This window comes from Mytilus edulis, chromosome 3, assembly GCF_963676685.1.
Source record: "Mytilus edulis chromosome 3, xbMytEdul2.2, whole genome shotgun sequence".
NCBI classification, from domain to species: Eukaryota; Metazoa; Mollusca; class Bivalvia; order Mytilida; family Mytilidae; genus Mytilus; species Mytilus edulis.
The window spans coordinates 103507906-103532553 of record NC_092346.1 but is presented as its reverse complement, the minus strand read 5'-3'; the positions used below and the strand labels follow the sequence as shown (position 1 = coordinate 103532553).

The 24648-nt window shown below is 31.5% G+C and overlaps 1 protein-coding gene across 8 annotated transcripts; it reads left to right on the top strand.

The window, feature by feature from the left end:
• Positions 1–296: 296 nt before the first annotated feature.
• Positions 297–22324, top strand: LOC139514700 (basic immunoglobulin-like variable motif-containing protein). 8 transcript variants are annotated; one of them, XM_071304232.1, is made up of 13 exons: positions 297–367; positions 4348–4471; positions 4911–4941; positions 9641–9750; positions 11704–11883; positions 12836–12971; positions 14820–15287; positions 15780–15885; positions 17564–17659; positions 18342–18446; positions 19309–19536; positions 20284–20367; positions 20637–22324. In XM_071304232.1, the coding sequence occupies exons 4-13, from the start codon at positions 9691–9693 to the stop codon at positions 21142–21144; spliced, it is 1971 nt and encodes a 656-aa protein (XP_071160333.1). In that variant the 5' UTR covers positions 297–367; positions 4348–4471; positions 4911–4941; positions 9641–9690; the 3' UTR covers positions 21145–22324. The 8 variants fall into 8 exon arrangements, with proteins under 8 accessions (XP_071160333.1, XP_071160329.1, XP_071160330.1 ...); XM_071304234.1 differs by lacking the exon at positions 297–367 and adding an exon at positions 442–458; XM_071304228.1 differs by lacking the exon at positions 4911–4941.
• Positions 22325–24648: the final 2324 nt, after the last annotated feature.

The window sequence follows — 24648 nt, the reverse complement described above, 5'->3', positions numbered from 1 at the left end:
TAATAATCAAATAATCATTAAAAAAACGGCCAAGTAATCACATAATCAAAAACCCCATGAGGGCCCTCAACAGGAACAGGTATTATAACAAAGTTTCCATTGGAACTTCTGTTAGGTGGAACAAATCATATACGTTGACAAATGTACCATTTTTTCCCCACAAAAAGGGGGGCATATAAAACACAAGGATCTCATTTAGAAAATGTGGATGGTACCCAGTTGTAAGTTGTTAGTTAACTTTTCATGATTATCAAGACCATTAACTTGAACGGAAATTTTACATAGTTCGTCCGCCTATTATCCAATTTATATTTTTTTGGCGGGAAAAGGTCCTGATGCTGGAACTGATTTACAGATTACATGGAGGGTAAACAACCAAACCCAACATGTTCTCGTGCATTCCAGTGATGTCTTTGGTCTCAACTAACTATTTCGTCAAAGCAATTTCATAATTTAAGGTTCATGTGGACCCTTTGGCTAAAATGTCCGTATTTTCTGCTCAAAATTTACTCTGATCAGTGACAAATCTGTGCATCTGGAAAAGTTTTAAGGCATAGCATGCCCTAGATAAATAGAATGATTTAGAAAATTCACAACTGAACTGGACTTTGCTGTGCACTTTTTTTCGTCCCTACAGAAGATGATAAAATTAACAAACAGTTGAGCTTTCCTTGATATGGTCCATAATCCATTCATGTAGTGTACACAGTTTGAATCACCAATCATTGTCAGGTATCTATTGCCAATCTATTGTCCATGTCAATCAATCCAGCTCAATATTTAATTATTACCTGTGGGGAAGTTCTCAAACCTGTTTTACAACTTAGTTTATTTTGACATCTTCTGGAGGAATGAAAAGTGAACTGCAAAATCCTGGCAAGTTTTTATTTTTCTAAAACATGAAACATAAAACATATTTGAAATATCTTTATATACATGTAGGGCATGCTATACCTTAAAATTTTTACAGATGAGCAGGTTTGTCTGTACTCCGAGTAAATTTTGAGGTGAAAGTACAGCTATTTTAGCCAACATGGCCAAAGGGTCCACATGAACCTTAAATTTGGCTAAACGATTGAAAAACATGAACACCAAACCTGGAACAGTGTAAACAAAACAGACTATAATTCTTGCCATAGAAAAAAAGCAGACATATGAACTAAATTTCTATGTCTCCAAAGATCTTCCTCACAGTATTTAAGAGGGTGGTAATGGGGGGTGACCCCGGGTATGTGAATACAAAACGTGAACAAATTCGCAACAAAAGTGTTGCTCGGAAAATAAATATTGGGGGGAAAACGAAGCATGAGAAACAAAGGAAAAAGTGACTAAAAGTTATTACTCAGCAGTTCTTGAAGACCATGCAATCATTATCAATGGACATGAAGACCTGTGCAGTCACCTTAAGCGTCCCTGCTAGTAGCATCAGATTTGAAAAAAAATATTATTCATAGTAATTTGAGGGATTATATTACATACCATACATAAACAATACAATTAAAAAAGTAGAAATCAAAATTCTATTAGATTTATCATAACACATGCAGGTTTCTGACAGGGGTCAAAATTAACTCGTGTATTCCAAAAGCGTTGCCATGAACTTGATATCTTCTCTGATTTTCTTTTTTTTTTGTAAACTGTTCAGTTAGTAAGAAACAAAAATCGTTTTTAACTATAAATGTTATTTATTGTGGTCGACAATACTCTACTTTCGTTTTTGACCTTCATTCTGTGTACACCACTTGGGCTTTGAAAATGTAACTACAAAAAGGTACTGTTTTCCAGATTCTTAACAGCATTATATACATGTATATCATACTTTCTTTTATTTGACTGATATTACTTCATGACATGCTATTGTCATCTTCACTGACTTTCTTCGCTTTCTTGAAGCCAAATCCGTGAATGCTTCATATTGTTAATGACCATCGGCACACCTCTCTTGTTATCCTTGCAAGCATACGATACATTCTGACTTTAAATAGACGACCAATCAGTGACCTGAATTAACGTGAACTATATTTAATCACAGGTAAACACTGATTTGACATCCTCATTTGGCGACCGCGACTTTGATGCAATACATTTTAAAAAGATTTTTCTTTTTGAATTTAATTTTTTGTCCGTGAAGTAGCCAGTTCTTGGAGTCACGGTAAATGGCGAATTTCAGTCAGTCAAGAACTTGTTTTCAATTCGCCACCTGGGCTACCACAACTGAGTAAAAAGATCGCCCAGGTCAATTTCTGGTCGCCTTGGGCGACTGTTTTTTCCCCTGTTTCAGTAGGTACAAACATGCAGCATCCGTGGTGACTTTGAATTTGTCCATATTTGCAGTTTTATCACATTCAGGACAAGCATGTGAAATTAAGAGTAACAACACGGGGCCATAAAAAAAGAATAGGTTTGTTTGCCCAAACCTACCTAGGCAAACAAACCTACCCAGAAAAAAGCTGCCTACTCATATTCTTTTATTGTCCTGATTTGAAGAATTTTTTTTTAAATCAGATAGGCATGAAGACTAATAAACATCCGATACGTAAATTTCTTAAATTAAAAAAAAAAAAAAATGCCTAAATGTACCTACCTACCCACTGTCTCAACCTTGGGTAGGGTTTGGGCAAACCAAAATATTTTTAATTGTGGCCCGGATCAGAATATTTTTTTTAGAAAAAAGACATAACCCCCACCTTGAAAAAAGATGATTGGTCCTTTAAACTATCTAGGGTCTCAAATTAATAATTTTCACTGAAAAGTCATAGACCTTTACAACACCTAAGGACGAAAGACCTAATGATATAATTAAATCAGAGGCAACTATTTTTTGTTGTTCCTAATGCTTAAAGTGCTTTGAGAGAAAAAAATCTCAGAATTGGTAGCAATTTCACTGTGAGTAACAAATCAGCCATGGGTACAGCTCAAATATGTCCACTGCATAATCTGAAATAATGAAATACATGTTCACACCTCTAAATGCATTATTTTTGTATTTTATAATTTAATGCTTCATGTTGATTTGATAAATATTCAAAATTCACATCTACTAAAAAACAAATATATATTGGTCAAGTGAATTACCTTTGTAACATAGGTGGATCCAGGGTGGCGGCCTGGAAAAAATATGGTATATTATATTGGGACTCGCTGAAGAACGACTGGAGCCCCCCCCCCCCCCCCCTTTTAGGTCTGTCAACTGCACCCTCTCCTTATAAAAAGTTCTGGATCCACCTCTGGTAAGAGTCATCTTAACAGAGTAGGTTTGTTTGAATAACAAAATATTAATATTGGTCATCTATACATGAAAAAGAGGATGTGGTATGATTGCCAATGAGCCATCTATGATTGTTTAAACTAAAAGTCCACTTCAGATTCATCAATTATTTGCAGTTTCTTAGTTATTTAATTACAATTTATTTTTACTTCAAATCTTAAAATTTCAGTTCAAGAATAAAAAGATGAAGTATGATTGCCAATGAGAAAGCTGTAGTTCAAATATAATTGAAGTTAGCAACTCAAGGCTATTACAGATGAAAACCCATAATCATGGCAATATAGTCAGGCTCTTAAATGAAAAAATGTGAAACAATACAAACGAGAAAAAAGACAATCAGCCTGATTGATGACAACTTTTTTTCATCCAGTTTTTGAAAAGGAAGACTCCATGATGTTGTCAGACATGCGAGCATTTCTTAAAAAAAGTAAACTAAAGTACTGTTTCTTTTAAGATAATTTTGTCTGGTCTAGAGGGTGGACTTTTCTTACAGGTATCCTCATTTGACTGTACTTCTTTTCCCAGTATTTTAAAATAGTTTAAAATTGTAGGGTTATAAATAAACACGTTCATATTGGACCGACAAATAACTCCATTAGAAGAATGTTTTTTAAGTGTAATAGAAAAATAAGGTTACTTGTCAACACGTATAAAATAAAGGACTTTATACATGCTTTAACCCTTTACTCCATGGAGATTTTTTTTTTAGATACTTGATTCGCATAGGATTTTTTCAATAAAAAAAAATTACCAGGTTTAAAGTATTAATGCATTACAAAAACGAATATTTCATCAATGAAATTCAAGTCAGATATTCTCATGAATTTTCTTTTCATATTAGATACAATTTTTTAAAAGTTTGATGCAGACATTTTGTAGTCAAAGCGTTTCAACTGAAGTACTACACAGGCGTCAAAAGGCGTCATTATGGAGTAAAGGTGGTGGCGTCAAAAAGCGTCATTATGGAGGAAAGGATTAAGTTTAACATCTAGTTCATTATCATGGTAACTGAATTTTTAATTAAGGGGTATTACAAGATATAATCAGTAATAAGCTTATATATTTGAAATCTTTTTTAGGTTTGTGTGTAACACCTCATATTTCAACTAAATATGGTGTTAGAAGTTAAAGTCAGTGTGAGCAAGAAGAAAAAGAAGCTTTTGTAGATGAATATGAAAATGACCCATATAAGTATTGATCTATGTAGGTAAAGAAGAAATAGACTATACATTTGTATTTTCAGTTCAAATCTTTTTTGCATGTAATCCACCTTCAGTTTAAATAAGCACATGAAATAATTAACATGTAAACAATAGTTTAAAAGGATTTCTGAGAGACAACACATGGATGTTTATCAGGTAACACAGAAACTTTGTTAACACCTTATTAAACTATTAGGACATTCTACAGGTATTGAAAATCTGGAAACTTTGTTTACTTATGTTTAATACTCTATTAAGTAGCTTTTGTACCTATATCAATATAGGAATATGATTACTGATGTTTATATTGTGGGAAGAAATACTATATAGCGTGTAAATATTGGATAGAATGGATATTTTGTAAGATCTTTAATGTACATTGTATCAAGTAACTTGATAATTTAAATAGTATAACTCAGATACTATCATTTCTGTAACAGCTTGCTTACAGTTTGTTTATCAAATTTTAAGGTCAGTATTTTTGCCTTATTTGCACTTTTTATGTTCCTGTTTCACCTGAGCTGTCAGATCTGATACAGAATTTGCATATTTTATGACATGAATTATGTTTCTGTAGTTGTGAATGTTTCAAATTAAAATATTTTGGGATTTATTTTTCATTTTCTACTGGGTTAGCATTGATATTAAACTTGGAACTTAAAAGCTAGTAAAAATAATCCTTTAAGTCAGAGATAGTGAGGAAATGATAAATATATATATTGGAAGAAAAGAGTTATGTTGAATTTGTTTAATGTTCAATGTGTTTGTATTTGAAATGAAAGTAAGTGAAACAACTGTTTTAATGTTTCTTGCCTTTATATTTAATACTAGTATTTGACCATTGCAATCTTGAATTTATTTTCCCACAAATTTCATCAAAGGAGTATGTTCGATAAGGTCCTAAAATGGCCCACTTTTTTAGCGTAAATTTCAAATTCGGATTTATTGACCAATATCACGATAAATTATAGCTAATACATTGACTAGATAGGATATAAGCCATTTTGTTTAAGATTTTACGTTTCTGCGTTTCATTATGACGTCACAAGTTGTACTCATATTGATTTTTCACGAAAAAATCAATGAAAATGGGTAAATTTCCAAAGATTATTTGACAGGAAACATAGAGCGCATACGTCGACAACAAAGATCTTTTAAAATAATGTTTGTGAAGACACTTAACATGTCTTATTTGAATATTAAGCTTGTCGACGCCTGCGTTCTATGTTTCCTGGTCCTTTATTTGGTTGAAATCCCGCTGATTTTGTCAAATTTCACCAAAATCCCTTATCTTGACCGTTTTGGAATGTAAAAATTGTTGTGTTATAATTAAACTTTGACAAAAACAGCTCTGTTTAACTTTTTCACATGTCTTTAAGGCAACTTAAAACAATTATTGTCTTGTAACCATGAACTTTATAATCGGGGCCAAATATGGCACTTACCGAACTTACTCCTTTGATTAACAATGAACTGCTTTTCTTTCTTGAATTACTCTGGTAAAGAAAGAGGTCAACAAATGATGAGGCAAATTGGCCCCTGAATTCGAAAATGAAAAAGTATTATAAATATGCCAATTATTTTAAACATCCTTTAGTTGTTAAAAAAACTGTCAATCCCATAAAAAACTTTGATAGTATTTCATCAGTATCTTATGCCTGTGGAAGTAATTGAATGAAATTTAGTACAAGCTGAACACAGGTTTCAAAGTCAATTTCCTACACTTTTCAAATATAGAAAAACAAGTAAACTCTCAATTATCCAAAAACATAAGTATTCTCATTTACAAGTTTACTTTGGCTGTTATTTAGGCTTCATGAGTAACCAAATTCTGCTAGAATAAGATCTTTAAATAATATACTTTTTAGCAAGGCACAGCCATATCCCTTGCAATACTTTAAAAGGGCCTATGATACAGTTTTATCCTATATTGACAATTTGCCTATAGGCTATTTTTTGCCTGATTAATTCAAATATGTAATAAAAAATATACCTTCATGTGCTACTTTTTGAGTAAAATGAGGTCGAAATTTTTATATATATGCTCAAAATTTGGATATGTGGATGTATTTTACCTTTCGACAGAAATACATAACTTTTTTGTTTTAAAAGATAAACACCAGCTGTTTTTAGCTCACCTGGCCCAAAGGGCCAAGTGAGCTTTTCCCATCACTTTGCGTCCGGTGTCCGTCGTCGTTAACTTTTACAAAAATCTTCTCCTCTGAAACTACTGGGCCAAATTTAACCAAACTTTGCCACAATCATCATTTGGGTATCTAGTTTAAAAAATGTGTCCGGTGACCCTGCCAACCAACCAAGATGGCTGCCATGGCTAAAAATAGAACATAGGGGTAAAAAGCAGTTTTTGGCTTATAACTCAAAAACCAAAGCATTTAGAGCAAATCTGACATGAGGTAAAATTGTTTATCAGGTCAAGATCTATCTGCCCTGAAATTTCCAGATGAATCGGACAACTCATTGTTGGATTGCTGCCCCTAAATTGGTAATTTTAAGGAAATTTTACTGTTTTTATACGACCCCAAAAAAAATTTGGGTTCGTATAATGGTATGATGTCGTCGTATGCGTCGTTGTCGTCGTCGTCCGAAGACACTTTGGTTTCCGGATAATAACTTTAGTTTAAGTAAATAGATCTTAATGAAATTTTTTCAGAAGGTTCAATACCACAAAAGGAAGGTTGGGAATTATTTTGGGGATGATGGTCTGAACCGTTTAGGAATTAGGGGCCCAAAAGGGGCCAAAACAAGCATTTTTCTAGTTTCAGGATAATAACTTGTTTACCAGTATTTCAATTGCACTGAAAGTATACTGCAATGTTTAAAATCACAAGTAGAAGGTTTGGATTCATTTAAGGGGTTATGGGGCCAAAGTTTAGGAATTAAGGGCCAAAAAGGGGCCAAAACAAGCATTTTTCTAGTTTCCATACAATACCTTGTGTGTAATTGCATGGATCGCTCTTAAATTGTACCACAATGTACTATATAACAAAGGGGAGGCTGGGAATTAGTTTTGGGGTAATTGTCCAAAATATGTAGGAATTAAGGGCCAAAAAAGGGCCAAAAAGAAGCATGTTTCTAGTTTCCAAACAATAATGACAATAACTTGTGTTTAAGTGTATGGATCTCTCTGAAATCGTACTACATGGTTCAATATTACAAAGGAAAGCATTGGATTGAGTTCAAGGGTTATTGCTCCAAGGGGGGGTTTCAATAAATTTGGGGGGGGGATCTCAGTTTACCATTTTTTGTAAGGGATTTTTTTTTTTCATTTTTCAAATTTCAAATTTTGAAAAGTTTCAATAAGAAATATTCAATTGCACAGTATTGTGCAATAGATGTGTTAGATCTTGAACCACATTAATTTTGTGGCAAAAACCTATATTATGTCAAAAATTTGATCACAATCAAAATTCAGACGGTATCAAGCTTGAATATTGTAACCAAATTTGCCCCAACTGTTCAGGGTTCGACCACTGGGGTCGTATAAAGCTGCGCCATGCAGAGCACCTGGTTGGTTATTATCTTGAATATTATTATAGATAGAGATAAACTGTAAAGAGCAATAATGTTCATAAACATGGATAAAATTGTTTATCAGGTCAAGATCTATCTGCCCTGAAATTTTCAGATGAATCAGACAACCCCTTTGTTGGGTTGCTACCCCTGAATTGATAATTTTAAGGAAATTTGGCTGTTTTTGGTTATTATCTTGAATATTATTATAGATAGAGATAAACTGTAAACAGCAATAATATTTAGCAAAGTAAGATTTACAAATAAGTCTAGATGACTGCAATGGTCAATTGACCCCTTAAGGAGTTATTGTCCTTTATAGTCAATTTTTAACAATTTTTCATAAAATTTGTAAAATTTTACTAACATTTTCCACTGAAACTACTGGGCCAAGTTCATTATAGATAGAGATAATTGTAAGCAGCAAGAATGTTCAGTAAAGTAAGATGTACATCACATCACCATCACCAAAAAACAATTTTGTCATGAATCCATCTGCTTCCTTTGTTTAATATTCACATAGACCAAGGTGAGCGACACAGGCTCTTTAGAGCCTCTAGTTTGTTAAATTATTTGTTAATTCTGTTTTATATAAATGTAGTTTAAATTTGTGCAATTTGTTTTTTCTAATAACTCAAATTTATCAAATGTTCACGAATGTAAAAAAAATAAAAAAATTTTTGCTGTATATTTATCTAATTGAAAAAAATTGCACTATTTACGTTTTCATGAGAATTTATACACATTTTAAAACGTCTTACGTATCGAACCAAATGGCATTTTAAAAAAGAGTTAGATAAGTTTGAATGATAAAAATCAGTCGTAGTTTGATTTCGCGAAAAATAACAATTTACGTTAGCAACGTCATTACATACCTCCCCTGTAACTGTATTGTATGCCCTTAAGAGAGAGTTCAAACAGCTGCTTAAGACGACACATTTGTTTAAAAGAAATGATTAACTGTAATAATTTTCATGTATGGATATGCTTCGTTTTGAGATCACAGCATGGGAATAATTAACCTTTACAAGTCTATAGTTTTGTATTTAGATCCAAATATTTGCTTTTCACATGTTTCTTCTGAGGCAGGGAGTTTTGAGAGCATTTGTTTGTTTTTAAAAGAAATTTGCTGAAGAAACATGAAAAACTTACTAGTTATATTAGTATACAGAAATAAAATTAATGCTTGATTAACATTTTGAAAATGTGACAACCAAAAATACATGTTATCAAGTTAAAAAACAAATAATCAATTGAGACCAAGTATATAAAATTGATCTGTTAAATAATTGTCTGCATGAAAATATATATATTTGAAAGATTGTCAATCTATTCAGTATAAATGTATGTTTTAACCATGAGATATATTTAAAATGTTTTTCTACTCGGTATATATGTATGTTTTAACCATGATATATATTTAAGATATAATTTATTTTAGGTTAATGTGTCAGGTATTTGGTATTCTGCCATTTTAATGATAGCATGGTGATAATGCATTAAAAACAAAATTCAGATGTAAAGTGTAAACTTTTTCATTAAATTGATTTTTTGTTATATAAAATGGTCCTATTATTCAATAATAAGATTTATACTCTGAATCAACAATGTAATTTGTAATGCCAAAGTTTTTTTGCAGATTTATCCGAAAACAGCCCAATGGAAAATGTGATATGCCTACAATAATGAATGAAGGGCAGTAAATCTCTCAACAGACTAAGATACCTGTACAAAAAGTACAGTTGTAAGGTAAACATTCTTTGAATCTCTGAAAAAAGAGATGCTTATTTAATTATCTTTATTTACTAGACCAAAAGCAATGCATTGGTTAGAAATGTATCAATATATAAAAGTATGGTTTAATTGCAGTTCATTAGAAATTTACATATCAGGAGTAGAATAACTATAAAAAACTCAAGACCTGCATTTGACCTACGAATGAATTGATGAATTTTTTAAATAGTTGAACAGATTTATTTTTAAATAAAAAACGAATTTGTGCTCCACTTGTCAGTTGAAAAGTCGTAACATGAATAGAATTAAGAGCCTTTAAATTTTGAATTGAACATAAAAATGTTTACAATCAGATCAACCACCCATGAAGTAAGTTTATGGCCACTTGGTAAGCATGAATTATCTGACACCTTTGGTTTTAATATTTCAACCCTCCTTGTGTTTACCTTTGTTTACTTTTGTATACAAGTTGTCAAATTTTAATGGGTATTTTAACATAAAAAATAAGTACATATTTAAAAATCTTTAGTTTAGTTTTGTAGAGTATTAAATTACAAAATACAATAGTTTGATAGTGTACTTTGGGACACTTTAGTATTCTATATAACATCCTGTATTGTTACTATATTATTGTTTATTCCTCCAACGTTTCTTGAATCAGAAATAACAGGTGTAGATCGAGGGTTTTGAGAAAAAGAGAGGCCTGGGCCCTCGATAGCTTAAGTTTGGATTGATACTTGTAAAAAGTCTCTGCATTTATCATATATGTAGCTTCATTAAAATGGGGGTAGGGCAGGTAACTGCCTCAGAATCAAGTTCAGAATGATGGTATGTTCAAGAAAAAATGTGAAAACTAGCACTTATTTATGTTCTAAGAGTCATTTTAGATGGGTCACTGAAAATAAGGCTACACCACAAATGACCACATACATATTTTGTGGCAATAAAGTCATTTCTGTTTAAATTTCTGCAATGTCTGAAGTTGGCCTGGATATCTCTGGTTTAAGATAATGGTAATCTTATAATTTGATTTCAATACATTTGAAGGTCACAGTGACTCATGTTGGTAAAGTATAAAGTCCTTATTGGTGAGATTTTGATGAGACCATTTTATATTTTCCATGCAAAAATGAATTTCTTGTTGGTATCTAAATAAAAATAGTTTTCGAAAATTATATGGGGCCCATACATGGGATTAACAATCCCTACTTCATTGCTTTAGTTTTTACAAGAAAATTTGTTCTACCATATTAAAAATATATATCCTTAAATAGAAAAGGTAATTCAAATTGTATCTTTTTTATCTGATTTTCTAGAATTTGAAGATAATTGTAATTAATAGGAGCTATTAAAAATGAAAAAAAAAGCTCCAATGAAAGTGTCCTTAGAATTTAAAGATGCAACACATATTTGTTTGGAAACATTGATATTTTTAATTGATAAAAAACTACATGTATTTATTGATGAGTACATGTTTGATCAGAATTAGTAATATCTGAATAAAACACATCTATCACATTCTTCCATACATATAATTCTGTCAACAGATGTCGACTCAGTGTCAGCTTGGTAGAATTAGTCATTTTATGTACATGTTTATAGTAAGAAAAAGAAGTTTAAAACTTTCTGGTTTATAATATGGCATGTGGTTTGGCGTGTATTAAGGAGGTTGAGGAGGTAGGCTTTCTGATAAATTAAGGGATGGGGGAATTGGGTAGTTTCTGTCAAAAATATTTTATGCAGTTTTTATTAAAAAGTGTATTTATAAAGTTTCAGGCAAATAAGATATGGCAATATTTCTTAGTTTTAGAAAAAATATGCATGTATGATATATTTTAAAGTGTACTGCATTCTACAAAAATGTTCTTTTAACAAGTTGTACTTTTCTACAAGGGCAAAAAGTTCAACTTATTTCAGAGAAAAGATATTAGTAACTCGTATTAATAACCTGTTATAATTTTTTGACAGACTGACATGGGTAATTCCAACTCCACAGATAGTTTACTGCAGCAGTATGAAGGTAAAATAGAGATCATTGAGCCTCTCAATCTGAAGGATTATGAAGACGATGATCATCAGGAGGACACGGATAATGAAGAGGAGGATAGCGATGACGAATTCTATGATGCAGATGAGTTCAATGAAAAGGTAAACCAATTAGTATGTAGTAAATATACATGTTTCTTAGACAAATATCTTCATATGCATAACAATAGATACCAATATTTTTTAAAGATAATGATTATTGGCAGAGTTCGCGAAAATGGTCGGTCCTGTCGGTCCTATCGGTCAAAATGAGGCTCAGACCAGTATTTTGAAAGCTAGTGCCGGTCCTGATGACCGATGTAAAACGGCCGTTGCAGTCAGTGCCTTTTTTATCGGTAATTAGTTGTACCGCAACTAATTCCAATATGTGTTAACATCGGTCTTCAGATGTACCTGCTACTAATTTCCGGTACTGGTTTCCTGTTATAAACAAACTGAAACCTATGGAAGCCAAAGTGCCGATCTACACGTGGCCTGCTAAATTTGTTCATGGCTAACAATCGGCAATTGAAATCTTAAATGGAGATAACAAATACTGAAAAAATGATTCAGATGATGATGAAATGGATAAAGAAAATGACTTTAATTAAGAACAATCAGAAGATCAGAACTGGTCCTTCATAATAATTTGTCCGTGGCTGTGAAAAATAAAACGAATAATAATAAAGTTACTTTTGAATAAAATATGTTATTATTTTTATTTTAGGATCAAATTGACAGATTTTTTTAGGACTGGCTAAAATTTTGTAGGACTGACAAATAATCTTTCTTTGTCGGTCCAATAACCGACAGGTCAAACAAAGTTTTCGCGAACTCTGTATTGGAAGCAAATGTACACAAAAAAGTAACTAGTTTTCTTGTACACACAGTTTTAGACAATACTAATCATTTTGGTCTTTTGTGGATAGTTGTCTCATTGGCAATCATACCACATCTTCTTTTTTATAATGGAAAAGTTTGGAAACTGAACCAAAGGTATGATGAGAAAAATATTGCTTTAAATCATTCCTCCATTAATTTGTATTGACATTTATGTTATTATTATATTATGTAGCGTCCTCCCACATTGATTGATGTATCCATTGTTTCCAAGCTTGTGACTGAAGTGGAAGAACTACTAAACCATGTGACAAGACAGGATTACCAAGCTGCTTTTGATGCAGCAAAACTATTACAGCAAGTCAATATAGGTAATTAAGCTTAGTTTTAAATATTAGACAACTCATATTAAAGCCAATAAAGGTATGACAGGGCCACTTATTTAAGCTCTTTAAATTTCAAAAAAAATAAAAAATCATTACAATTCTAACAAATAAAACCCATCATATATTTATAAGACATTAGTCTGTCGGACATTATATTTTTGAATTTTGTCTTACATATTGACATAAGGGCTTCAATCTTCATACATTTAGGGCTGAACGGCAAATACTGACAAAAAACTTGCCTTATTTTGAGGTCTTGTCATTAATATTTAATTATGAGCAACAACTTTTCACCCAAAATATGTTTTACAAGGATGTTAATGTGTGTAAAATATCTTAATGGGTAAAGCTAATGCTCATATGTATATTACTTTGACCTAAATCTATGGGTGAAATGACTATTTTAGATCAAATAAATAAATTTCCAGACTTCTTAGTAACGTAACATGCGATCTCTTTCTGCACTAAAATGTCCAGATTAAATTAGCCTGTTCATCTATAACAATTTTGAAGGCTGAAGTGAGTTTACTATCTTTGCGATTTCCCTGACCAAATGATGGTTCTTATCATTCCTCCTCCTTTGGTTTGAGTAGTATTTGCATACTGCAAAATTCCTTATGTGTAGGAAATTAAATGAAAATTGAACAATAGTCAGATTTGAGACCCTACGGTACCTTCCCAGTTCCCTTTTTTTTAGTAAAAAAGTAAAACATAGATAAGAATTAGATTTTAAAAAATAATGAAGATATATTTAAAATCAGGAAATTCTGTTATTAGTTATTTCAATGTCTATACATTGAGTAATTGGTTAAATTATCTAAGGTTGAAGTGAAAAGCTTTAAATCCAGTCACGGATTTCTGTGTTAGTTAGTGTATACTACCTATAAATGTTGGTAAACTTAACTTAATCCTAAAATAATCTTCTTAAAATAAACATGGGTTTAAGAATTCTGTCTATATATTAAAGTCATTACAACATAGCAATGTGACATAAACAGAAGTAGAACAATTATAGAAATTACAGGTAAGTTTGTCCATTATATAATATTGTCCTATAGAAATTACAGGTAAGTTTGTCCATTATATAATATTGTCCTATAGAAATTACAGGTAAGTTTTTCCATTATATAATATTGTCCTATAGAAATTACAGGTAAGTTTGTCCATTATATAATATTGTCCTATAGAAATTACAGGTAAGTTTGTCCATTATATAATATTGTCCTTGAGGATATTTATAGTACATGTTACAAATATGACTATATTCTTGGAAGCATGCCTTTTATTTGACTCTTAAATATGTTTCAAGTTTTTCATGTTATATAGCTAAACTTGTGATATCCTTTTGACCCACAAAATTTGGTCACATTTTCTTAGGAACTATAAACTTGAGGTTTCATGTGAAGTATACTTATACTACATGACACTGCTCTAATTTTCACATTTCTTGATATCATGTAGTGAAAAATCTGTACTTGTTCGAAATTTAATAATGAGGTAAAATTTTCTGTTTCTTTCAAGTTTCCTATCATGAGGTCATGAAAAAAGGCAACCATGTCTGATGACGTTGCATATGGAGGACAAAATTTTCTTCAAATCTCTATAAAGGAAACATTAAAATCATAAGTGGAAGAAATCCCACAACTATAAATTGTGTTTTGCAATATTATTCTGCTCTCAACAATTAATTTTTAATTATTTAGAAAGCTTGGATAGCCTCACACTTTAAATATTAAAATTAAGTTTCGATATGAGAAATATCGTAATCACTTGTTGCAGTCATTTAATCTATATTTACATTTTAGAGATTTGTGATTTGTGATATATTTGTAGGATCTGCCTTTACTGGTGACAGAATTAAATCTTTGGAAATAACATCAAAACTGCAAAAAGAGAAATTAAGAAATATCAGACGACAACTTCCTCAACCTAAAGTTAGATACTCAAGCTCTAGTCCTTCCAGGCTCAGTTCAAGTGGAGATGACACTGCATTATCAGGTCAGGGGACGAAAACTAACAGAACAAATTCAACTGGTCAAGTTAGACAAAACAAAAGTGATGATACTTTGAACAAAGTTGTATATGCAAACAAGGGAAATAACTCCACACAAATGCAAAAGGATGTGAATAAGTCAAAGAGTGAGAACAATAATAATGTTAAACCTATGACATCTTCCTTAACCAATCAGGTGGGGGCTGTTCCTGATTTGATAAGAGTGGCACCAGATTTAAATGGAGATACTTTAGTTTGGGACGTTGATGTCTCTGATATAACATCTAAAAGATCTGTGAAGAAGCCAGGTGATTATCTATTCATGATTATTCAGGATTGCACTTTAAACAAATGAATTTGATAATGATTTAAGGTCCTTAACATTTGAAATATCATTAATGACATAACTTAGTTTTTATTTTGATGTAGAAACAATAAATTATCAATAGTTCTATAAAGCCTCAAGATTCTGAACTGTAAATAAAAGATTATTTCTTGAAATAACACACATTCCATCCCTTATATTTTATTTACGATACTTGTTGTCATAAAAGACGACTGAATTAATGAAGGTTATAACTATTCTGTGCTGGGTAAAGTTTTTCAAGTGGAAGAGATCAAATTTAAAGGTAGCAAAAACAATGAGAAAACTTCCAATCCTCTCATATATTTAATTCTGGAATAGCCCTTAATAAAAATCTGTTTTAAATGTGTTACAAATTTCATTTATCTTGTCATATTGAATCACACCAGCAAACTGCCTTATATATGCATGTGTTTAGACTAGTGCTGTTTTACAGTATTGCCTAGTGAAAGAGAAGATATACTAACAGATTATATTCCACCTACTGTTACTGCTACATACTCACAAATTGCTGCTCGCAAAGTCATGGACCAAAAGAGATGGTTAGTTCCTAGATTTATATTTTTAGTGAAATAAAACAAAAAAAAATGAAATGTTGATAAAAAGAAGTCAGCAATTGATGATATTTTTATACGCCCGGGACGGGACGTATTATGGTATACCGTTGTCCGTCCGTCTGTCCGTCCGTCCGTCCGTCCGTCTGTCCGTCCGTCGTCCACACTTCGGACAATAACTCAAAAACACCCACACCAATTTCCATGAAACTTAAGTGAATTGTTTATATCTATTGACGTAAGCTCCCTTTCGTTTTTTTTTAATTTCAGATTTTAAGTTTTGGATTTATGGGGCTTTATTCATAAAAAAGGGGGGATTTTCAACACTTCGGACAATAACTCAAAAAGGCTTTCACCAATGTCCATGAAACTTTGGTGAATTGTTTATATCTATTGATGTAAGCTCCCTTTCGTTTTTTTTTAATTTCAGATTTTAAGTTTTGGATTTATGGGGCTTTATTCATAAAAAAGGGGGGATTTTCAACACTTCGGACAATAACTCAAAAAGGCTTTCACCAATGTCCATGAAACTTTGGTGAATTGTTTATATCTATTGATGTAAGCTCCCTTTCGTTTTTTTTTAATTTCAGATTTTAAGTTTTGGATTTATGGGGCTTTATTCATAAAAAAAGGGTGATTTTTAACACTTCGGACAATAACTCAAAAAGGCTTATACCAATGTCCATGAAACTTTGGTGAATTGTTTATATCTATTGATGTAAGCTCCCTTTCAATTTTAATAAATTTCAGATTTTAAGTTTTAGATTTATGGGGCTTTATTCATAAAAAAAAAGGGTGATTTTTAACACTTCGGACAATAATTCAAAAAGGCTTTCACCAATGTCCATGAAACTTTGGTGAATTGTTTATATCTATTGATGTAAGCTCCCTTTCAATTTTTATAAATTTCAGATTTTAAGTTTTGGATTTATGGGGCTTTATTCATAAAAAAAGGGTGATTTTTAACACTTCGGACAATAACTCAAAAAGGCTTTCACCAATGTCCATGAAACTTTGGTGAATTGTTTATATCTATTGATGTAAGCTCCCTTTCAATTTTTATAAATTTCAGATTTTACATTTCCGTGTTATGAATTTTTATGCTTAAAAAAGGGGGGATTTTTCCAATTTTGGGACAATAACTAACACTTTCACAAAATTTTATGTATGGATGAAAAATTAAAGACAACAAACTTAGTTAAATTTGAGGTAGCCTTAATAGTGCCAATTTTTCTGTGCATTTTTATTTATTATTTGGGGGGGGGGGGGGGGGGGTATTTGACAGGGCTCACACTATTTCTAGTTGATCATATAAATTCATTTAAAGCATAAAAGACAAGTTAAAAGAGCAACGGGCGTATCATGCGCTAAAGCGCAGCCCTTTATTAGTAAATATAATCAGTGCTTGTTACTCTCTTTATTTCTGCTAATATTTTTGGAGTTAATATTTTTAACCAGTGGGTACCTGTTTAAAGATTTAAATTCCTATCATGGATAAATCAAAGTAATAGAGAGTTTGAATAATGCTAGAAAAAGATTCCCACTACTTAATTTTGAAGTTTATAAAGTTTACATTGTCTGCATTGCATCATGATATTACTTCAGTTGGTTGAAGCTGCTATATGATGTTACAGTGATTTATTTGATATAAACTTTTTTGATTTAGGATTTGTATGAGCAGACCCCAGTACAGTAAATCATGTGGTATTTCGTCTGTTGTTTCGTGTTGGAATTACCTCTTTAGTACTTTAGGACATGGAAGGTTTGTATGAATGCACAATATAATTATTTATCTTGACCAACAAATGTCTTTTTTTTAATTTAATATATAATACATTGGGATACATGTTATTATTGGTCTAGCTATTTAATACTTTAATTGAATTATATACTTGGAATTTGAGCTTAAATTTTATTGTGATGTACTGTAAACCAACTTATTTTCGCGGATACTTTATTTCGCGTTTTAACCTTGCTTGACCACTTCGCGACTATTTAATTTCGCGATTATCTTATTTACTTGATGAAGTTTATTAAGGAAAGATCAAAGACTGACATATTCGCGACGATTTATATTCGCGTTATTTTTCTACTCGCGAAAGTCGCGAAAATAAGTTGGTTTACAGTATGTTATAATTTATTTATTCTGTTTGAAATTCTTCATGGATAGCTACCTTTCAGTCCTTCATGAAGAAATTTGTTGGTGATTTTGATTCACCTATTTTAAAATGAACATTTTATTTACTGTCAATTATTGCTGGGTAGTAAATTATGCAAACATAAAGCAGAAGTAATATGTTATCATTCCTTAATTGAATTTACCAGTTACTTTGAAAAAGAAGCTATGAATATATATATGTATTTGTTAGCTTTTATAATGATATAAGAATATATCTTGGGTCAAATAATAAAAAAAAAAACTCATTATACATTTTGTTTTACAGCCTTTCACCAATAACTCAAGAAGAAGCTTTATTATTTTTGGGATTTAAACCTCCATTTGGTGAAATAAGATTTGGACCATTTACTGGAAACATTACTCTTATGAGGTATTTACATGTTGGATGAAATAGAAGTTAACAAATCAATATGAAAACATGCAGTCGCTTCTCAACGAGTAAAATAAGGGAAATAAGATATGTGTCTAAAAAGTGAATAACAATATGAAAAAGTTATAAATAAAAGTACAGTGACCAACCAATGTTTTCAGGAATAAATATCCTTCTTTAGTAAACGGCAACTTTTAAGACGGTAATTTAAAATACTTTTTAGTTGTGAAATATAGAATGTATTGAGAGAAAAAAAAAACATTATTGGTTTTAAAAGGGAAATTAAATGAATTGTAAGTGGAGATTTGGAAAAAATAGTTTCTTTTGATAATATCTTTTGATTATATGAAATTTTGAACTTTCCTCAGTTTTTCAGTGAAAGAGTATGATGATAATTTTTTGTGCTTATATGTATATACATGGTAAGGGGAGATAATAAAGAAAATTGGATATTTTTTTCATTATTCTGTAATTCAGTAAATAATGGTGCACATTTCCTGTCTGTCCCTATTTTAAAGTCACAAATTTGGTTTCTGGATGATAAGAACTGCTAACTAAATCTTTCATAAGGTGTTGGACCATAGGAAACAGGTTAAGTTTAATTTGGGTGGGACTGATATCGATGGTTTAAGAGTTGTGCCCCTTAATTATCTTAAATATTTCTTCTATTTCTGGATGATTATGTTAATATTGATTGACCAAATATTTGGCATTTACAGTAAAAAGTTTTTTCTGCTATCAAGGGTATCTGTGATCAATAGATCACTCATTTAATTTCCAGAATAGATTAATAATCAGTTGATTTCAAACGAGTAAATGATATATGCTTCTCAATTATATTGCTATCTTACATTCATTGCAGATGGTTTAGACAGTTGAATGACCACTACAAAGTGAAAGGGAGGTGTTTTAACCTTTACAAGCCACAGGGTAAAAATAAAACCAGTGGATTAACATCAGATGAAGCTCTAGTCATATTAAAGAAAGGTCTTGAGGATCCTAATATAGCCTTTATATACCACTGCCAAAATCATTACTTTTGTCCTATTGGTTACGAAGATACTCCATGTAAAGCTGAGCAAGCCTACAGGTAAACATATCTACATCACCTTTATATATATTCTGTCCTATTGGTTATGAAGATACTCCATGTAAAGCTGAGCAAGCCTACAGGTAAAATATCTTTATGATACTACTGCGTTAATAAAAGCAGATTCAATGTGATTTTATTGAAATATGTGGAAAGATTGCCAATGAGAAAATATCACCCACAGATCGAAGGATGTGGATGTGAATAGTCTTTAACTATGAACAAATTCCATACAGTATAGTAAGCTATAAAAGACCCTGACATGAAGAAATGATACAATTCAATCAAGAAAAACCTGAATTATGCTAAAACAAAAAAAAACAAAAAATATAGCAGACAGCAACTAATATTTTTTTGTACATAAATGACAGTGCATCATACTAAAGGCTGGTTGGTATAATTATACATGTTAATTGACTGCTTATGTTTAAAATTATAATATATTGTATTTCATGAATATGTACCAACTTGTACTTTAAAATAAAAATATCTATCTATCTATAACCACTGAAAGAATGTGGTGGGGTTAAACTTTATTTATGAGCAACCCTTTCCTAACGTGGGATAATGTTAACAACACACCATTGTAACTAGCCGTAAAATCAGTTGGAAAGGGCTTGAATCGTCAGCTCAAACAACATCAAACAAAAAGACAACAAACAAGTTAATTAACCAGGAGTACTGACAATAAAAAAGCCAGGTGAAAGCCAATTTCTTAGTCTTAATCAATTATTGTTTTGTTTTCAGTGGTGAATTATCCGAGGAAGATTATAACACATGGCTATTAATAGGAGATCCTAGTAGACGACACCCATGTTTACATTGTAAACGGTCAGTACTTAAAAGAATATAATGAATTTAAATTTACAACATGCAATAGCACCAAACACTATTTGTTTTCAAGGACAATACATTTGTATTTTCTTTGAAGCTATGTTGTTAATCTCACCAAACTTTCAAGGGAATATATAAAGAAAATTAGTTTAATTTTAAAAGGTATGAAACTGTTGGAAAATGAACTTAAGATGAATCATTAGATGTTGGGACCATTAAACATGAAAATAGAAAAACTGATCTTTCACATTTTTTTTCTTTTGCAGATGGGAAGATATATCAGTAGATCTTAATTGCACTAATCCAGATTATGTTGACATACGACGGCTGGAAAAGGGACTACAAAAACGTAATACTAAAAAAGTTGGAGGAAACTTGCATTGTATAATGGCATTTCAGAAATGTCAAATGCCTCAAACTCATGCGTCTCGCAGAACTCAAATTCCTGTTTTAGGTGGTGCTGTTAAAAGATCCTCTTCAGGGGGAAGACCAAATACAAGCCCTGCCAGAAGTTCCAGTCCACCACAACCAGCTGGAGGTTCACCCATCAGTCCTGCTAGTCCTAGTTCTTCTCGTTTCGGTTTTGTTCAGAAGGATATCAAAAGTGGATCAGAATCTGCATTTAACTTTCAAAACAAAAACCTAGGTAATTTGAAAAAGAATCCTAATGATTTAGATTATGAAAAATTGATAGCAAGCCAAATGAACAACGAAGATGAAGATGAAGTCTGTGAGGATGATACAGAAACTGAATCTGTTATAAGTAACGACTGAGGCTATAAGTAATGACTGATGTTATTTTTATATGCTGTATTGTACCACTAAAAAGTATTTATTACTGCTACAAAAATATCACATAAAAAAAGATTTTATATTGATATGGAAAATTTAGGCAGATACAAACAAAATATCCTGTTTAAGAATGAGAAATGTGCCATATTTTACTTGAATATTTTAAAATTTTCACCACATTCTGGTGTTGTTTTCGACTGCAAAGAACATATTTTTTGTTCACATATACCAACATTTAACTGTTTAATCATATCAGATTGCAGACACATGTTTTTCATTTTGATAGATATATATTAATGCTATGATTTTTTGTGAAGTATAAATTTATTATTATTTTCATACACAATTGGTATATAATGACTGGGTTATTTGCCCTTGCATAAATTGATATTTTGTGGTTGTAAGCATGACGTGTGCGTTCATTGTGAATGTAATGTATTCATACCATATGGTATTGTCTATTGATGAAGATTGTAGTGGAATCCTATTTATGGACCAGCCCTAATATATAATTATTATGCATGTAATATAATATTTATAGAGGGGGGTGGAGTGGTTCTGATCTTGAAATCCCAGGCTTAAAAACATGGAATTCTGAGGTCCCCAATTAAAAAAAAAAAAAATCCTGACATCTCAAAATTCAAAAAAAAAGAAATCTTGGACCCTGAAAGGGTTAATCCTGATATCCTATGCTTAAAAACACCCGATCCTGATGTCAGGGAAAAGGTCCTGTCCCCCTTTTTTTTTTATCAATTTCTTACCATTTAAATAATATATTTGTTTTTCTTTATTTTGAAATTGATTTTGTTTGATATACAACACAAAATAACAAATGAAGATGTAAAAATTGATCAGGTCAATATTTTCTTCAATTAAAAAGATTTTTTTTTGTCTTAAATTGGAGTTCTAGGAATGTCACAGAACATTAAATGTTTACAGTAATTAATATGGTGACTTTCAGTTTATACTGTATGTACGTCAATAGTTAAGAGGATGAATTTGTAAATGTTGACTAAATTTAAAGATACTTGTGTTTTCATTTATTTAAATGCAAATGATTTACCATTTAAATCTATTTTATATTATTATGTCACATTAATTGTACTTCAATATCTAATTATACATTATACATATCAAATACTAATAAAATTATTGTTTATGAGTTAGTCTTTCATGCAATTGTAGTTTTTGTTATGCCCCACCCACTGATAAATTGAACCAATCTTTACCTTTTAATGCTTTCAAGCACTTTGATTTATAATTCATTTTGGTTTTGAACCGATTCAATGTGTTAGAAATTGTGACCTGTCTCTTAGGCCAGCTTAAACAAAGTCTATGTTCCCATAACTCTGTAACACAATTTTTTTGCAATTTATGCAACTGCATCATCACTGACCATGTACACACTTTATAATTTATTCTACTATGGTATGTCTGGACCAGTGTCTAAAAATAATATATTGTTAGTCCACTGTCACAAGGTTATGCTTCAATCACCTGACAAAGCATTGTTTGGGTATACTTCTTTGAACTTATCACCTGATAAAGCAGTGCTTGTGTATACTTCCTTGAACATATCACCTGACAAAGCATTGTTTGGGTATACTTCCCTAAACATATCACCTGATAAAGCAGTGTTTGTGTATACTTCCATGAACATATCACCTGACAAAGCATTGTATGGGTATACTTCCCTGAACATATCACCTGACAAAGCATTGTATGGGTATACTTCCCTAAACATATCACCTGACAAAGCATTGTTTGGATATACTTCCCTAAACATATCACCTGAAATTCAAAGGCCCTACCTAAATTGGTAAAGTTTGCAATGGTGAATTAAGTGAATTCAAAGGGGAATTGGCCCTACCTAAACTGGTAAAATTGTCTTTGGTGTATTTAGATAAATTCAAAGGCCCTACTTAAATTGGTAAAGTTTGCGATGGTAAATTCAGGGAAGTGTACCCAAACAATGCTGTGTCGGGTGATATGTTCAGGGAAGTATACCCAAACAATGCTTTGTCAGGTGATATGTTCATGGAAGTATCATTGGTGTCTTACATGAGTGAGTTAGAGGTTAACACAAATGTCAATCAGTTACCAAGTTGGGCCTTACTGATGGAGGAATTAGGAATAGCAGGTTTCCAAAAAGATCCTCAGTGTGAATTGTCAAGCTATTCTGGAGCTCTATCCAATGGATGGGATTCAACAGGTGAAATTTTAACATCACAAAAGTAAACTCTTGCTAAATCTAAGCATGGAGTTTAGAAATAGGCAACAAGAAATAATTTCAGCCACAAATGAATTATCTTTTGTCTAAAACATTGAAGACTTGAAAAGCAGCAGTTGCAGTAATAAGAGACCACATGTTTGAAAACAATAAATGAATTGACAGACTTCATGTTAATATTAAAAAAATAATAAATCTAATGCATACTTTGGTCCGGACTAAATTGGTAAAGTTGGTAATGGTGTATTTGAATAAATATTCAAAGGCCCTGCCTAAATTGATAAAGTTTGCAATGGTGAATTCAATGAATTCAAAGAGGGGTTGACCCTACCTAAATTGGTTAAGTTTACAATGGTAAATTAAATATAGATTAACGTTAGTTTTCTGTTTTAATTGTTTTACATTGTCATATCAGGGCCCTTTATAGCTGACTATGCAGCATGGGCTTAGCTTATTGTTGAAGGCCGTACTCTTATGGACAGTTGTCTCATTGGCAATCATACCACATCTTCTTTTTTATATAAAAGGGAATTGACCTAATTAAATTGGTAAAGTTGGCAATGGTGTATTTAAATAGATTAAAAGGGAATTGACCTAACCAAATTGGTAAAGTTTACAATGGTGTATTTAAATAAATTAAAAAGGGAACTGGCCCTTCCTAATTTGGTAAAGTTGGCAATGGTGAACTTAAATAAATAATTAATTCAAAGTGTATTGGCCATACCTAAACTGCTTAGATTTGCAATGTTTGGTTTAAATAATTCAAAAGGATTACTAAAATGGCCTATCTCTTTTATTCATTATATCTAGTTTTGATACAATTGAAGTTTGAAAAGTTCTTACAAAAATGGCTTAGCAGCAACCATTTGATTTTCTGGGGTGGGGGGGGGCTATGGTTTTTTTTCTGGACAAATTTTTTTTTCGCCTGTGGCGAAAAACAATCTATTTTTTTTCGCAACAAGTCGAAAACAATTTTTTTCTTTCAATTTTAGCATTACATATAGTGGCAGCTGAGGGTGAAACAAATTATTTTTTCCTCCAAAAACTGGAAACAAACTTTTTTTCCAAAAAAAAACATAGCCCCCCCCCCCCCCCCCCCCCCCCCCCATAAAAAATCAAATGGTTGCTGCCTTAATGTTTGTAAATGCAGATAAAATTTAGTTCATTAGACTTATGTAGGTTATATATTTATTTTGTACAGGAGAGAATGTTGATGTTTTAATGATCTGGTGATGTTACTGGATAATAGGAGATGG